This window comes from Pyrus communis, chromosome 16 (genome assembly GCF_041283825.1).
Source record: "Pyrus communis isolate YQ-2024b chromosome 16, ASM4128382v1, whole genome shotgun sequence".
NCBI classification, from domain to species: Eukaryota; Viridiplantae; Streptophyta; class Magnoliopsida; order Rosales; family Rosaceae; genus Pyrus; species Pyrus communis.
In genome coordinates, this window is record NC_142580.1 from 2,716,116 (window position 1) to 2,734,155 (window position 18,040).

At 36.0% G+C, this 18,040-nt stretch overlaps 1 protein-coding gene across 1 annotated transcript; it reads left to right on the forward strand.

The window, feature by feature from the left end:
• Positions 1–145: 145 nt before the first annotated feature.
• LOC137732329 (transcriptional repressor ILP1) lies at positions 146–6,263 on the forward strand. The gene is made up of 6 exons (XM_068471640.2): positions 146–1,495; positions 1,890–2,057; positions 3,026–3,702; positions 3,828–4,110; positions 4,468–4,757; positions 5,473–6,263. Exons 1-6 carry the CDS (start codon positions 308–310, stop codon positions 5,663–5,665), a joined length of 2,799 nt encoding a protein of 932 aa, XP_068327741.1. The 5' UTR covers positions 146–307; the 3' UTR covers positions 5,666–6,263.
• The last annotated feature ends 11,777 nt before the right edge of the window (positions 6,264–18,040 follow it).

Consider the following 18,040-nt stretch of genomic DNA (forward strand, 5'->3'; position numbering starts at 1 on the left):
GAAACCGCGGGTACTGTTTCTTAAACAATATTGTATTATATTTTTGTTTTAAAAAATTGAAGTTAATTTAACAGTCGGATCAATAAAAAGGCTAAAATGTAAAAATTCTAAACATAAAGTGTCGATTTTTGAAAAGTTAAAACCCAGAATATTTCTAAAATTATAATTGGGCCCCGGTAGAATGATTGGACCGGGCAGTGGTGAATAGTGAAGTGTCAACTCGGCCAATTCCTTTCCCAATTTTCCCCAAATTTCCCACTCTCTTCTCCGTTCGAATACTGCAATCCCTAAACCCGCTACCGCCACCATGAGCAGCAGAGCCAGAAACTTCCGCCGCCGCGCCGACGACGAAGATGATCAAAACGACGACGCAACCCCCTCAACGGCAACCACCGTCAAATCCTTGTCAAAACCCTCTTCCGCATCCTCCTCAAAGCCTAAGAAGCCACAGAATCAAGGCCCGAAGCTCCTCAGCTTTGTCGACGACGAAGAAAACGCCGCCGCGCCGTCCCGCTCCGCGCCATCTTCCAAACGCGATAAGCCCTCTTCTCGTCTGGGCAAGCCCTCTTCAGCTCATAAGTTGACGGCTCTCAAAGACCGTCTCGCTCATTCGTCTTCCGTATCGACTTCTCTGCCTTCCAACGTTCAGCCCCAAGCCGGAACCTACACGAAAGAAGCGCTCCGTGAGCTGCAGAAGAACACGCGAACCCTAGCCAGCTCCCGACCCTCCTCCGAACCCACCATTGTTCTGAAGGGCCTTATCAAACCCACGGACTCAATCTCCGATACGCTGAGAGAAGCCCGGGAGTTGGATTCTGATTCCGACGAGAAGCATGAGAAGGAAAGGGGCAATTTGTTTAGGAGGGACAAGGACGAAGCAGAGGCCCAATTGGCCTCGATGAGAATTGACAAGGGCAAGAGGTCACCTGGGTTGTTTCCTGATCAAGCCACCATAGATGCCATTCGGGCCAAGAGGGAACGGCTCAGGAAATCAAGGGCAGCGGCTCCGGACTTTATCTCATTGGATTCAGGGAGTAATCATGGCGCTGCAGAAGGGTTGAGCGATGAGGAGCCAGAGTTTCGAGGTCGAATTGCAATGTTTGGGGATAAGATGGACGGTTCTAAAAAGGGGGTTTTTGAGGATGTTGATGATAGGGTAGTGGATGCTGGATTGAGGCAGGAAAGCGTTGAACGGGATGAGGAAGAGGATGAGGATGAGGAAGATAAGATGTGGGAAGAAGAGCAGTTTAGGAAAGGGTTGGGGAAGAGGGTGGATGATGGGGTGGTCAGCACTAGTGCTCCTGCAATTCCGAGTGTGCCCCAACCAAAGACTACTTACTCTGCAATGACGGGTTATGGTTTGTCAGAGAGTATGCCTCTCGGGACAAGTATAGGAGGGGCAATTGGAGCATCACAAGGTTCAAATGTGATGTCCATAAAGGAGCAGGCGGACATTGCTAGAAAAGCTTTGGAAGAAAATTTCACGAAGCTTAAGGTATGAATTGTTGCTTTTCTGGTCAAGTTGAATTTTATATCGAAATCTGTCGTAGGATGAATAATTGAGTGAAATATTGGCTTCTAGTAATGTGGTCGTGTATGTTGCTCTTAACTTTAGTTTCAGCTCACTAGTTATGGTTTTAATGCATGGATAGAATAACATTTTGTTATTTTCCAACAGCTTTTTGTGGCATTACTGCATTTGACAATAAGAACAAATGTAAACCATAGAATACATACCTGAATATATGAGCCATACGTTTGGAAACCAAAACTCTGCCAATGTGACGAGGTGCATTGCTGCTGACATGATATATGTGCATTGTATTATTTTCTGCTTTTATAGCATATTCATATATAATTATGTACTCAAATATGTTTTGATCTCTCAGGCAAGTCATGGAAGAACCATGTTGTCACTAACTAAGACTGACGAAAATTTGTCGGCCTCGCTGTTGAATATTACTGCTCTCGAGAAGTCTCTGTCTGCTGCTGATGAGAAGTACCAGTTCATGCAAAAGCTTCGCGATTTTGTCTCTGCCATATGTGACTTTTTGCAGGTATGCTAGCGTAAAATAAACCCAGAATTTTTCTTTTGCCTCCCCTCTCTGTCTATAGAGATGCAGATAAGAATAATTTCGTAGGAGTACAGATGAGGGGAGAATGGAAACTAACATGGCCGTTTGTCTGAAATGATTGTTATATTATTTTCTCCCTGTGAGATGAGCACTTCCGTCCACGTTTTACGAGTTATATTCCATCATTTAGCACTGTATGAACAGTTCATATACTGATTAATTTCTTCTGATACCAATATGGAATGCCAACTGGAGGGCATTTCATTTAGGATTCTGCTAGAACCAAGGACTTTAAACTGTTGCAGAATGCAATGCGCCTGAGTTTTCAAGCTACCTGGCAGTATAGATGAATCATTGGCTCTTCATTACATTTGCACATGATACACATTATAATTCACACTCTTGCTGAGGACTTATCGCCAAAAAGTAGGATACTGTAGGAGGGATTTGAAATGGCCATAACTTCGCATTGTTAATATCAAAAGGGATTAATTTCTAGTTTCGTGTTCTTATATAAAAATGTAGACTTATCTGTTCTTGCCCTAGGACCCATGGCTGAGAAAGTTAACACTGCTTCTTGAAAGGGAAACTGGCAGTGGCCCTTCCCAGATTAGCATTATCCTTGGAAATTCAAGCAAAGTTGAGGCAACCACACAAATGATTGATTAATATTCCACTGTAGCAACCACATTTTAACTCTCATAGGAACAGTTTAACTGTATAGAATGAAGGCCTCTAACTCAACATTGGTTACTGATATTCTATTGGCTTGTCCTTACTGTGTTTAACTGTTTATTTCATTTTCTAAAAAAACATATTTTTGAGACGTGCGTTAGGACTTCTAGTATCTACTTGATGCATCTTCTTCTATTTCCAATTTTTCAATCCCGGTAAGAGCAACATATCATGCTGATCTGAACTTATGTATTCCTGTAATTTTTCATTTTTAGGTTAAAGCTCCCTATATAGAAGAGCTTGAAGCGGAAATGCAGAAAGTTCATGAACAACGTGCCTCATCTACTATGGAAAGGAGAAGTGCCGATGATGATGAAATGATGGAAGTAGAAGCAGCTGTAAAAGCAGCAATGTCTATCATCAGTAAAGAAGGTAGCAGTGCTGAAATAATTGCAGCTGCTAAAAGTGCAGCACAAGCTGCATCTACTGCTGTGAGAGAACAAACTAATCTACCAGTGAAGTTAGATGAATTTGGTAGAGATATGAACCTTAAGAAACGTATGGATATGAAAGGGAGGTATGAGGCTCGACAACACAGGAAAAGAAGGTGTGAATCTAAGAGACTGTCAGCCATGGATGTGGACAGTTCCCATCGAACAATAGAAGGAGAATCAAGCACCGATGAGAGTGACAGCGAGAGTCAAGTATACCACAGACACCGCCAGTTGGTGCTCGACACTGCAGGTAAAGTATTCGATGATGCAGCAGAGGAATATTCTCAACTTTCAGTGATCAAAGGAAGGTTTGAAGACTGGAAGAGAGAGTATGCATCAAGCTACCGTGATGCTTACATGTCTTTAAGTGTTCCTACTATCTTCTCTCCATATGTGAGACTGGAGCTTTTGAAGTGGGACCCCCTCCGTGATAAAACAGATTTTCTAAACATGAACTGGTACTTGTTCGTAAATTCTCAGTTTTTTATTTATTTCACACCTCTAGAAAGAACACTGAAGCACACAGAAGTAGTGCTGCTCACTTACTTCCATCCTTCCATTAATATTCTTTTCTTCTGTTCAGGCATTCATTGTTAATGGACTATGGTTTATTTGAGGATGGAAATGATTTGGCATCAGATGATGCTGATGCTAACCTTGTTCCTGATCTGGTGGAAAAGGTTGCTTTACCCATTTTGCATCACCAAGTTGCTCACTGTTGGAACATTCTCAGTACGAGAGAGACCAAGAATGCAGTTGCTGCCACAAGTTTGGTAACAGATTATGTTCCACCTTCAAGTGAGGCTCTTGCTGATTTATTAGTTGCTGTTCGCACCCGTCTGGCTGATGCTGTCACTAATCTTACGGTACAACTTTTGAATTGTCAAACTTAAGTTTTAAGACATTTAATCAGGCATATGCATGGATGTGTTTTAAATATTTATGCATTAGGGTGGTGCTATCCACACACCCCTCTCAATTTCCAGCCGTCGAATTGAATGAATTGAAGAGTACAAGGACAAAAATTAACAGGTGGTGTGTGGAAGGTAAAAAGGGGTGTGGATAGCATTACTCATGCATTGAGCATGTACATTTTATGTAAGTGATCTAATTTATATTTTCCTTCCCTACCTGTCCACTCTAGATTCTAAGTCGGAGAAACTATGAACCATGAGCTTACACTGACCTGATGTTGATTAATTTTGAATATTTCCAATGTATAGGTCCCAACATGGAGCCCACTTGTATTGACAGCAGTGCCAGATGCAGCACGGCTGGCAGCATATCGATTCGGTATGTCTGTTCGTTTGATGAAAAATATCTGCTTGTGGAAAGAAATCCTTGCTTCTCCCATTTTAGAGAAGCTTGCCATTGAGGAGCTGTTGTGTGGTAAAGTTCTACCTCATGTTCGAAGCATTGCTGCAAATGTTCATGATGCTGTTACAAGAACTGAAAGAATTGTTGCTTCTCTATCTGGGGTGTGGGCAGGCTCAAATGTCACAGGGGACAGCAGGTAGTGCTTCTACCAACACAGATTAATTCCATGCGTGAGTGTGCTTATTATATGTGTGCATGTTAAGTAGGATAGTATGATTTTGAAATAGTTACATCTACGTCACGTGTCTGTGATACATACTTGAGTTCAACTAATGATCTGAAGGATGTGACGCGTTGACCTCAACTAATATGGTTCTTCAAATTGACAAGAAATATAGGCTTCTCCTTTCTTTCCATTCTCTACCTCCCTCATCTTGTCCGAGGTCTTCCGTACCTTTACAGGGTAACGAACTTTGTACAAGTTGAGGCTATTACCTTATAAACCTTTCATTGCGCATACATGGTTTGGACAGAGTTGAATGTCATTTTTATCATATACCGGCTTTACATTCCCTTCAAAGCATAGCAAACTTGCTGACCGAAAAAAAAGCTTAGCAAATTTCTTTACTTAAAAGAGTAGGAACTGCCAAGTCTAATTATAATTTGCGAGATGTCAAACTTAAAATGCTTAGGCCTTCTGTTTATTTTTTTTTTTGTTGCATAATTTTTGCTTCCCACATCTCCTTCCTTTGAGCTTCCTTTTTCTTTGTTTTGGTTTTTACCTTAAGTTTTATATATTAACCAATAGATGAGTTAATAAAATGACGATTATACATTCGTGTACTTATACTGCCTTTTACTACATGTTCAATGCTCTTATTCATTTGCCTAAAAATTCAACTATTGTGCAGCCGTAAGCTGCAACCGCTGGTGGATTACGTGCTCTCGTTGGGTAGGACTCTGGAGAAGAAGCATTTGCTTGGCGCGACACAAAGTGAAACTGGTGGACTTGCCCGTAGATTAAAGAAAATGCTGGTTGATCTGAACCAGTATGACAAGGCTAGGGACATAGCAAGGACCTTCAACCTTAAGGAGGCATTGTGAATCGTTAGAAGCCTGAAGAATTTCAAGAGAAGCACACAAAAATTGTCAAGGGTTGCGGCTGCATTTTTGAGCCATCCGTCTAGATAGGCACCTTAAACAAACACAAAGCGCAAATCTTTGACCTAAATATGATGAAGTCTTAAAAGATAACTCTGCCCGTATGCCCTTTACTTTAGTTCCCGCAATGGGGGAGATGTGCTTTGCGGCATTAGTTCTAGGAGTTTGGTTTCTTATGAAAGAAAAGAAGAAGAAAAAAAACACACTAGTTCTTATTTATTTTCTTCCTCCTATTTATGAAGGAATTAGGATATGATTTTTTTTACTTTTCAGAGAAGCGATGTGTGATTGTTATAGGCACTGTTCTAAAAATCCCCGCCTAGCGCCGTATAGGCGTTAAGCGGTTGGTCACCGTCTCGATTAATGCCTAGGCGTTTGAAAATTAAGAAAGGGTCCATAGACCTACTGAGGCACCCGCTTAGGCATCAACTCACTTAGGCCGAAAATAAATAGCTTTCATTTGCATTTTATTTATTTTTCAATAAATTGTAAGAGACTTGTCGAATACTTAAATGAGCACACATTATATGCTTGTTCCCCATGTTTTCATTATGTTTCAATACTTCATAATATATGTGTCATTCTATTTTGTAGTTTATGATGAAATTATATATATTTTAAGTATAAACATACACTTATTTACATGAAATATAATGGATTTAGTTAAATCTGTCTTGTCCGCCTAGGCGTCCACCTAGACCCGTCTACGTCTAGCAACCTAGGCACTAGGCCCCAACTCGCCGCCCGACTAGCGTCTAACCTCTTTTAGAACCATAGTTATAGGATACTTTTACGTCGTTTTCGCTTCCAATACCTGTTGTCCTTGTGTAACTTTTGGAATCATCTGCTTTTACCCTAATGCGATAGCAAATCGCTACAAAAAGTTTGAGGCAAATTTATGATCCCTTCATATCTACGCATTGCTAATACCAATAATACGGAGGATAATGTGTCGATAGTCTACTCGTTGGTAATACCATACCAATAATACGGATGATGATGTGTCTATAGTGGATAATACATCAGTATGTTTGCCATGTTGAACTGTGAGATAATGGTCGGAATGACTACGTGGTCCGACGGGCTGATCCAAGGTTCTCTCCGTTTTGGTGGTGTTCCAGATCCCGATTTGACACATCGTATTCAAATGCTAATTAGTTGAGTAATTAAAAATGGTAATTGAATAGGATATTAGAAAGTCGATTTGGATATGTAAGTTGATTAGTTGGAATTGGGTATTAATTAAATACTAATATGGTTTTGGTAAGCGTGCCGATCCAGGAACAGTTTAAAACCATATCGTTGCTTAATAATTTTCACCAAATGCCATCTGCTTTGTCAAGATTCTATCCATTTTAGCAGCCCCCGCTTCACCTTCTCCTTTTCATACTTTTTATACGTTTTTTTTTAGCTAAAATGGTTCTTCAATTTTTGCGTAACTCATCATTTTGATCTATAAAATTTGAAATCAATAAAAGTAGTCCTTGAGTTTGTCCATATCAATCATTTTGGTCATTTCTTGAAAAATTAAGGATCAAATGATAAAAATACCCTCAATTTAATAAACAATGGACCAAAATGATTTGACAAAAATTAAAGGTGTTTTTGTTATTTTATCTTTATTTAATGGAGATTTTTCAAGGAATGACCAAAATGATTGATGGTGGACAAACTCATGGACAACTTCTATTGATTTCAAATCTCAAATACCAAAATGAGGAGTTACACAAATCTCATAGATGCTAAAAAGCCTATTCAATATTCAACTTTTTTTAGTTGAAGAAGTCAACTCCAAGTTTTTCAATTCCAATTGAGTGATCTTCTTCAAATTACTGGATCTAACTTGCAAAAATTAAGAAGAACGTATAAGAAGTAAAAATGAGTATGTGGATATCACAATCCAATTAATTGATAGTAATAATGTCAAGTGAAATTAATCACATGTTTTATTATTGAGGAAGGGTTCAAAATGTCAATGTTGATTAAATACGAAAAGAGAAATGAAGAGAGTTCGTCGCCACATTCCGTTGTGAAATAACATGATAACGAGTTTATCGTTATATGTAAGTGTGTTTTTCTAACTCCGATGAGACGTGTGGATACTAAGTTCCCAAACTTTCTGCGTGGGTCTGGGTCATAGCACTAAAAGGAAAATCTGTTATTTCATGAACATTTTGGACATAAAGTTTTTGTCGTCTTTTATTATTATTTTTGTCATCGTAATTTGCTGATTTCATCACGTCTGGTTTTCAGTTTTTTGATATTTTTTTTATTGATGTAAGAAAGTCGTGGTTCTTGGGATTTTTGAAATTGTTTTGTAATGTAGGCTCCACTGGGATGACGGTACTTAATATAAGATAATCGGCAGATTAAACATGCAAAGAAGGTTCCTGGGGAGTCGTGGTTCATGGGAAAATGATTATTTATGTAATCAAAATAATATATTTTACTCCTAAAAAAAAATCAAACTTGATATTTTGTCGATTTTTTTAGTTGAATTAGTGAAGCGCATGTGATCTAATATCTTATTGGATATTGTGCTATTGATGTGTCTCAGATTCAAAACTTTTACGTATCCTAAACTATTGTAATATTTTCAAATCTTCCTCCTTTTTCTAATAATAATATATATATATATATATATATATATATATAAGCTGAATTAGTGAAGTCTCTAGATCGTTTTTAGCGTATTAAACAGATAACATGATTGGTTGCACTTTAATTATTTCTATACGTTTTTTTAGGTGAATTAGTAAAGTCCCTAGATAATTTCGAGCATATTAAAATGTGCAGCCGAGATGAGATGAGAATGCTTAGTTGAATGTATGGGGACACGAGAAAGGACATGATCAGGAACGAGAATATCTGAGGTAAAGTAGGAGTGGCCGGAATTGAAGAAAAGATTTGAGAAAATCACTTTAGGTGGTTTGGACATGTGAACCGAAGACCTACACATGCTCTGGTTAAAAGATGCGATTATGCAACAGAGGCTCAGGGCTAGGAGGACTTGAAAAGCGACTCTAAGAAAATACATTGAGTACTTGGAGCTAATGGAAGACTTGGTGCAAAACCGAACATAATGACGTTCTAAGATTCATATAGCCAACCCGACTAGTAGGATAAGACTTTTTTGTCAACATTTTATATTCCCATTGTTTTTTGTCTTATTATTTCTATAAAAAAATCAATATAAAATATTGACATAACTTAACCGTGACAACAGAATATAGCACAGACAATCTAGATCCTATTGAATGACAGGATAGAGGTAGGATTGGCTATGTGTTCAGACGAGCTGGTTTAAGATTCTCTTCTTTTAAAAAATGGTTCAACACATCCACTCGTACATAAACATTATTAATCGTACCTTGTCACCCAAAAGCTTACCCAAATGGTTATAGCACATGTCTTAATAATGATAGTCTGAAATTAAAATTAAAATAATGTTGACCATGTGCTAAACCCCATGATTGTTCTTTGTGGAGTCTTAAACTTGGTTGTGATCCGGATCCCAATTTGACACGTGATATCTTCAACTTGGTGGTTATCCTGATCCCAATTTGATTCGTCATTTTCAAATGCTAATTGGTTGAGTAATTACCAAATTTAATAGGATATTAGAGAGCAAATTTGGATCTGTATGGTGATTAATTAGTTTGAATTCGTAGTAATTAAAGACTAATATGCTTTTGGTAATCGTGCTGGTCCAGGAACGGTTCACCAAATGCCATCTGCTTCCAATCATTATGGTGGTTTACTGTGGGGAATGGTTCAAAATGTCAATGAGGAGTGCAACATTGCCCTTTAATCTCATTCTTAATTACTTTTTGTTGATTAAACCTGACACAATGAAGTGGATAGGTTATCATAGTTTGAGTGGCTAACTACGATGACAAAAATGATTGATGTGTGCTTTTGTTATTTTATCTTTATTTAATGGAGATTTTTCAAGGAATGATTAAAATGATTGATAGTGAACAAACTCAAGGATAATTTCTATTGATTTCAAATCTCAAGTACCAAAGTGAGAAGTTATGCAAATCTCATAAATGCTAAAAAGCCTATTCAATATACAACTTTTTTTAGTTGAAGAAGTCAACTCCAAGCTTTTCAATTACAGTCAAGTGATCTTCTTCAAATTATTAGATCTGATTGGTAAAAATTAAGAAGAACGTATGAAATATAAAAATGAGTACGTGGATATCACAATCCAATTAATTGATAGTAATAATGTTGAATGAAATTAATCACATCTTTTATTGTTGAGGGGAGGGTTCAAAATGTCAATGCTAATTAAATACGAAACAGTGAAGAGAAATGAAGAGAATTCGTCGTTACATTTCATTGTGAAATAACATGATGACGAGTTCATCGTTATATGTAAGTCTGGTTTTGTAACTCCGATGAAACGTGCGGATACTAAGTTCCCAAACTTTCTGTGTGGGTCTGGGTCATAGCACTAAAAGGAAAGTATGTTATTTCATGAACATTTTGGACATAAAGTTTTTGTTGTCTTTTATTATTATTATTGTCAACGTAATTTGCTGATTTCATCGAGAAAAACTTGTGTGGAACTTGGCTTTCCATTGGATTTCGTTGAGTGACACTATAATATACTCAAAACTCGCCACGTGGTAAGTCTTAAATATATTCTTTTATCATTTTTTTATATTTAAAATTTTTATAATTATTTTTTTAACTAATTAATATATTATATATATTAATGTTATGTTTCCTTTTTTATTTCTTTCCCCCTATAATTTTTCTTCCCAAATCCACCCCACACCCCCGCCCTCCCCCACCAACTTTGTTTTGCCGTTGATCTTAGGTTTCAGTACTCTCTTCCCTTTCTTTCTTTTCCAGTTTCGTTTCTTTCTTTCTTTTTTTTAAATAAAAAAGTTCTACACCCATTCCAATTTTATCATGGAAAGCAACCAAGAATCTATAAGTTTCTTTTTTTTCTTTATACAATAGTTGCTTTGATCATGTGACATGAATAACCCACATATATAGATGTATTAGGGTTATTTTCTTTTCTTTTAATTGGGGGTTTTTTGGTTTGGGTGAGGGTTTTTGGTTTTTTTATATTTATAATATGAATTAGGGTATTTGCTATGTTTGCTACCTTCTTTATTAAGAGTCTTTAATTAATATATTAGCCTAATCTTTGATTTTATTTATTTATTTTTTTTTTCAATTGATAGGTTGCTGCTGAGGCAATGGAGTTTCAAGATGATCTGAAAATCGAAATGGTGGTGCATTCAGACGTTGAAGCTTACAGATTCTTGGTTGCTTTCCATAATAAACTTGGAGTGGGTGCATAACCTTTTTTTTTTTTTTTTTTTTTTAAAGAAAGAAAGAAATGAAACTGGGAAAGAAAGAAAGGGGAGGCAGTCCTAAGACCTACGGCAAAACAAAATTTTTCTTGGGGGGGGGGATTTGGGAAGAAAAAAAACAGGGAGAAAGAAATAAAAAAGGAAACATAACATTAATATATATAATATATTAATTAGTTAAAAAAATAATTATAAAAATTTTAAATATAAAAGAATGATAAAATAATATATTTAAGACTTGTCATGTGACGAGTTTTAAGTAGATTATAGTGTCATTCAGCGAAATCCAGTGACAAGCCAAGCCCCATACAAGTTTTTCTTGATTTCATTACGTCTAGTTTTCAGTTTTTTGATATTTTTTTTATTTGATGTAAGAAAGTCGTGGTTCTTCGGATTTTTGAAATTGTTTTGTAATGTAGGCTCCACTGGGATGACGGTACTTAATATAAGATAATCGGCAGATTCGAGATGTAGTCTTACTTACATGCAAAGAAGGTTCCTGGAGAATCGTGGTTCATGGGAAAATGATTATTTATGTAGTCAAAATAATATATTTTACTCCTAAAAAAAATAAAACATGATATTTTGTCGATTTTTTAGTTGAATCAGAGAAGTGCATGTGATCTAATATCTTGTTGGATATGGTGTTGAGTTTCTATTCATGTGTTTCGAATTTAAAACTCTCACATATTCTAAATTATTGTAATATTTTAAAATCTTCCTCCTCTTTTTAATAATAATAAAACTTTTATATATAAAAAAAGCTGAATTAGTGAAGTCCCTTGATCGTTTTTAGCATATTAAACATATAACGTGATTGGCTGCACTTTAATTGTTTCTATACATTTTTTTAGCTGAATTAGTAAAGTCCCGTGATAATTTCTAGCATATTAAACTGTGCAGCCAAGATGAGATGAGAATGCTTAGTTGGATGTATGGGCACAAGACAAAGGACATGATCAGTAACGAGAATATCTAAGGTAAAGTAGAAGTGGCCGGAAGTGAAGAGAAGATTTGAGAAAATCACTTTAGGTGGTTTGGACATGTGAACCGAAGACCTATAGATGCTATGGTTAAAATATGCGATTATGCAACAGAGGCTTAGTGCTAGAAAGACTTGAAAAAAGACTCTAAGAAAATACATTGAGTATTTGGAGCTAATGGAAGACTTGGTGCAAAACCAAATGTAATGACGTTCTAAGATTCATATAGCCGACCCGACTAGTAGAATAAAACTTTTTTGTTGATGTGTTATTTTAGTACTAATCAAACAAGTTACTCGGGTTCTAATCAAACAAGTTACTCATTGTTTGTTCAAAAAAAAAAAAAAAAACAAGTTACTCGTTGAATACTCTTGAGCAAGCTGAACCTCGTGTATCCAAATTCTTTCTTTCAAAGATATCAAATCCATATCAAACAAAGGCATGGGAGATTACGATGAAGTCTTTGAAGATAATTTATCCTCATCCCTTTTACTTTAGTTTACCCAATGGGGGAGATGTGCTTTGTGGCATGAGTTGTAGGAGTTAGGTTTCTTATAAAAGAAAAGAACAAAAACACTATTTCTTATTTATTTTCTTCTCCTACTTATGTGAAAATTAAGAAGTGAAATTTTTTTTTTGGGAGAACCGATGTGATAATTCTAGCATAAATTTTACGTAGTTTTCGCTTCCAATACTTTTTATCCTTATCAAAGTTTCAGGCAAATTTACGATCCCATACTATCTAGTATCTACCACAGTTTATGAAGAAAATCACATATGCGATCATCTACGATAATACCAATAATACGAATAGGATTGGCTATGTGATCTGACGAGCTGGTCTAAGATTCTCTTCGTTTTAAAAATGGTCCAACACATCCACTCGCACATAAACATTATTAATCCTATCTTGTCAAAAGCTTACCCAAATAGTTATAGCACATGTCTTAATAGTGATAGTTTGAAATTAAAATTAAAATAATGTTTACAAGTGCGAAACCCCATGATCGTTCTTTGTGGGGTCTGAAACTTGGTTGTGATCCAGATCCCAATTTGACACGTGATATCTTCAACTTGGTGGTGATCCAGATCCCAGTTTGATTCGTCATTTTCAAATGCTAATTGGTTGAGTAATTACCTAATTTAATGGGATATTAGAGAGCAAATTTGGATTTGTATGGTGATTAATTAGTTTGAATTCGTAGTAATTAAAGACTAACATGGTTTTGGTAATCGTGCTGTCCAGGAACAGTTCACCAAATGCCATCTGCTTCCAATCATTATGTTGGTTTATTGTAGGGAAGGGTTCAAAATGTCAACGAGGAGTGCAACATTGACCCTTTAATCTCATTCTTAATTACTTTTTGTTGATTAAACCTGACACAATGAAGTGGATAGGTTATCGGAGTTTGAGTGGTTAAGTGTAACCGTTATCATTTCTTGGTGGTCGAAACCATACCAACAATTTTTGAAGAGATTTTTCAGTGTCATCGAAACATAAGATGATATATTATGTGTCATTTTACAATAGGAACTTTAATAAAAAGGATTTGAAACAATATCTCATTTGAAAATTTTCATCATTTCTCAAAACATTTATTAAAAACAATTTTTTTAAGACTTAAAAACTTAATTGGTTTGCGATTTAAAATTTTTAAATTTTACAACTTAAACTAGACAAAAATATCTAAAAATAGGGGGTTGCATGAGAAGGAGAAAGATGAGAAAGGAGGAAAGAAAGTAAGAGATAATTGAAGGAATGAGAAAGAAGAGAGAGGAAGAGGAGTGAGAGAAAGAACTAAGAGAATGAAGAGATCGGATTAGAGGAGAGATGAAAAAAGTAAAAAAAATGAGTGAGAGAAAGAACTGAGAGAATGAAGAGAGCGGATTAGAGGAAAGACGAAAAAGGTAAAAAAACAAAAAAAGAAGAGAGAAAAAGAATAAAAGAGAGATATATTTGGAGTGAGAGAGGAGGAGGGAGAAAAAAAAAAATGAGTGAGTTTAAGTTTAAAAACTCTAAAAACTCACTTTTTATGTTTTTAGAGAATAGACTATATTTTATGAGTTAGTCTTGAATTCAGTTTTTAAAAATAGTTATACCAAACAAGTTTTTAAGGCCTAAAACTTGAATATTGTTTTTGAGTTTAAAAAATTGGATTTAAATAAAACTTGAATATTGTTTTTGGTTTAATTTCAGAAATAGTGTAGGTTATTTTGTTATAGTTTCAGAAATAGTGAGTTATTTTGTTGTAGTTTGAGAAATAGTGTGGGTTATATTGGTTTAGTTCCAGAAATAATGTGGGTTATTTTGCTGTAGTTCCAGAAGTAGTATGGTTTATTTTGCTATAGTTTCAGGAATAGTGTGGGTTATTTTGGTTTAATTTCAGAAAGAGTGTAAGTATTTTGGTTCATTTCCAGAAATAGTGTGGGTTATTTTGCTATAGTTCCAAAAATAGTGTGAGTTATTTTGGTTTAGTTTCATAAATAGTGTGAGTTATTTTGCTATAGTTTCAAAAATAGTGCGTGTTTTTTTTTTTTTTGCTGTAGTTCTGGAAATAGTGTGAGTTATTTTGGTTTAGTATCAGAAATATGGTGGGTTATTTTGGTTCAGTTTCAGAAATTGAAGCCACTGTTCATGTTTGTAATTTCCCTTTCCTCAGTTTAAGTAAACTTATTAAATGTTATATAAATAAATGTCTATTTACACTTAAAAAAAACTATATTTGTATTACGAATTTGGGTTTATTATTTAACATAGAACATATAAATATTAGAATTTTCGAATTTTCACTTTAGCATCTTAGTAATTTGATGGTATGGTATGAAATACAAACTCAAAATGATTACGAGTTTGTAGTACTTTACAAAATATTTTTCAGAAATTGCATGAATTTATACTAAAGTTTAAAAGAATTAATGGTGTTTTTACACGTGTATAAAAAAAACATAGGCTGATCTAAGACATCATGCATCGCACCTCCCAATTTTTTTTGTCGGCATGTGTATCACCTCCAAATTCATAAGTCATTGAGTTAATAGGATGCTAGGTGGCAGAAGCTTAGCATCTTAGTAATTTGATGGTATGGTATGAAATACAAACTCAAATGATTACGAGTTTGTAGTACTTTACAAAATATTTTTCAGAAGTTGCATAAATTTATACTAAAGTTTAAAAGAATTAATGGTGTTTTTACACGTGTATAAAAAAAACATAGGCTGATCTAAGACATCATGCATCACACCTCCCAATTTTTTTTGTCGGCATGTGTATCACCTCCAAATTCATAAGTCATTGAGTTAATAGGATGCTAGGTGGCAGAAGCTCGTAGGATTACAATTACAAAAGAAGACTTTGTGTCACATCCTAAACTTGGCTCTGTCGTAGCATGATATCGTCGGCTTTCGGCCATGACCACACCTTCATGGTTTTGTTTCTGGGAACTCACACGAGAACTTCCTAGTGGGTCACCCATCCTATGAATGCTATCACCCAAACTCACTTAACTTCGGAATTCCGATGGAACCCGAAGTCAGTGAGTTCCCAAAAGGCCTCGTGCTATAGGAGGTAGGCATGTACATATAAGACACATCACCCCCTCTCCGTTGGTCGATGTGAGATGTTACAATCCACCCCCCCTTAGGGGCCCAACATCATCGTCGGCACACTCGCACCACATGGCAAAGTGGCTCTGATACCATTCTATCACATCACAGACTCAACTCTGCCGTAAAACGATATTGTCCGTTTTGGGCCCCAGCCACGCCCTCATGGTTTTGTTTCTGGGAACTCACACGAGAACTTCCCAGTGAGTCACCCATCATGGGAATGCTCTCACCTCAACTCACTTAACTTCGGAGTTCCGATGGAACCCGAAGCCAGTGAGTCCCCAAAAGGCCTCGTGCTATAGGAGGTGGGCATGTATGACTCCGCTGTAGCACGATATTATCCGTGTTGGATCACGGCCACGCCCTCACGATTTTGTTTTTGGGAACTCACACGAGAACTTCCCAGTGGGTCACCCATCCTAGGAATGCTCTTTCCCAAACTCGCTTAACTTCAGAGTTCTGATGGAACCAGAAGTCAGTGAGTTCGCAAAAGGCCTCGTTAAATAGGAGGTGGGCATGTACATATAAGGCACATCATCCTCTCTCCGTTGGTCGATATGGGATGGTACACTTTGTTTGTCACGTGGGAGAGAGAAAATAAGACTGAGGTTTCACGAAGACACAGGGGAGACATAATGGCAGAGAGAAGGAAGAGAGATATTAAACGGAAAAAGGCAGGGGCAAAATCGAAAGTTCAGTGTTTGGGCCATTTTAATTTGACTAATTTAGTATTGGGTTTTGTCTTAACCATTAAATAAAGTTATTACCTGATTTTTGGTTAACATTCAAAGTTTTCAAGCCATTTTCATTAGTTGTCCTTCATACAAATAGTGGAATATGTATGTTAAAAAGTTAATAACTTAAAGAATAAAATTTTCCATCACTTATATAAAAACATGTGATGTACCACTTGTATTCCGGTTACAATGAAAAATTTCTCCAACGTTTGAACTAATCAAACTTTAAATTTGTTGGTGCCTTGCCTAGTTGCCTTGGTTGGTCAAATTGACAACGATCTAATGCTAAATTAATGGTTTCGTACACGCGGAATCACATGCAAAAAATGTAGTAAACTAAAAATAAACCAAGATGAAACAAGGTGGCTTCGTGCATCACGTTTTGCCTTCTTGGTATTGTTGATTGTTGTTAGTGAAATACTGAGGAGACTCGCTTTTTATAGACTCTCTGTCACCTCATAGTTTAACGTTAATTTTTGTATTAACATTATAAATGTTGTGCTAAAATATGAAGTGACAAAGAATTTATAGAGAGCCTCATCGGCATTTCTAGGACTTTGATGTTAGGATTCTAGTCTCAAATTTGTTATTCGCTTTATTTTAGAGTTTTATGTATCAAATTTTGGGTTTCCATTTTGATACTCCAACCCCAAAATCAAAGATCTAGAAGACCATTTTTATACCACAAAATATCAACCTTACCAGTTAAATAACATAAAATAAAAAAAATAAAAAAAAATAAAAAATCAGATTTGCAGGCAAATATATATGTTGGTCCTAGAAGAATATATTTCAAATGTTTTTGCAAGCACAACCCATGCTAATTGTGTAAAGCGGAATGAAATCCACTCCGGGTTTGTGTTCGGAGATCGCGTATTGAGAGATTTGGAACGTTCAATTTCAATACTAAGGCTCCTATTAATGCATTTCACTGACCCATGTCACAAAAGAACAAAAGTTTGAATAACTCGGATTTCTTTTTTTCTCTTAAACCGTCAAAATCTCTCGTTCTGCAGGCTCCGAATGCAGAAATCTAGAGTAAACCTCATTCCATGTAAAGGGCACACAAGACAGATCTGGTCTCCCTTGATTTATTGGGTACGATCAGTCGGACCAACCGTAGCATAGCTGTACACTATCATTGCTTCTAGACGATAAACAATTTTGAATGTGCTGGCAATTATGTAAATTTGACCAAACTGAAAATGCAAAGAGTAAAAAAAAAAAACTTCAAAAACTTTATACTCATCCGATCAAATTCAAGGCAACTAGTTGCAAGAGAAACGAAGAGAGTTCATCGTCACATATTCAAGGCAACTAGTTGCAAGAGAAACGAAGAGAGTTCATCGTCACATGATATTTTATAATATCATGATAATGATCAACCCGTTTTGTACAAATCTGTTACTCTATCTACAAGGAGACTTGTGGGTTTTAGCACTAAAGGGAAAATCTGTTATTTCATGATCATTTTGGACATAAAGGTTTTGTAGTCTTTTATTATTATTTTTGTTATTGTAATTTGCTGATTTCATGGATCATGTTTAGTTTTTCAGTTTATTGACACTTTTTTTTATTGATGACAGAAACTTGTGGTTCTTGGGATTTTGTAAATTCTTTTTGGAATATATAGGATTAGGCTCTACTGCGACG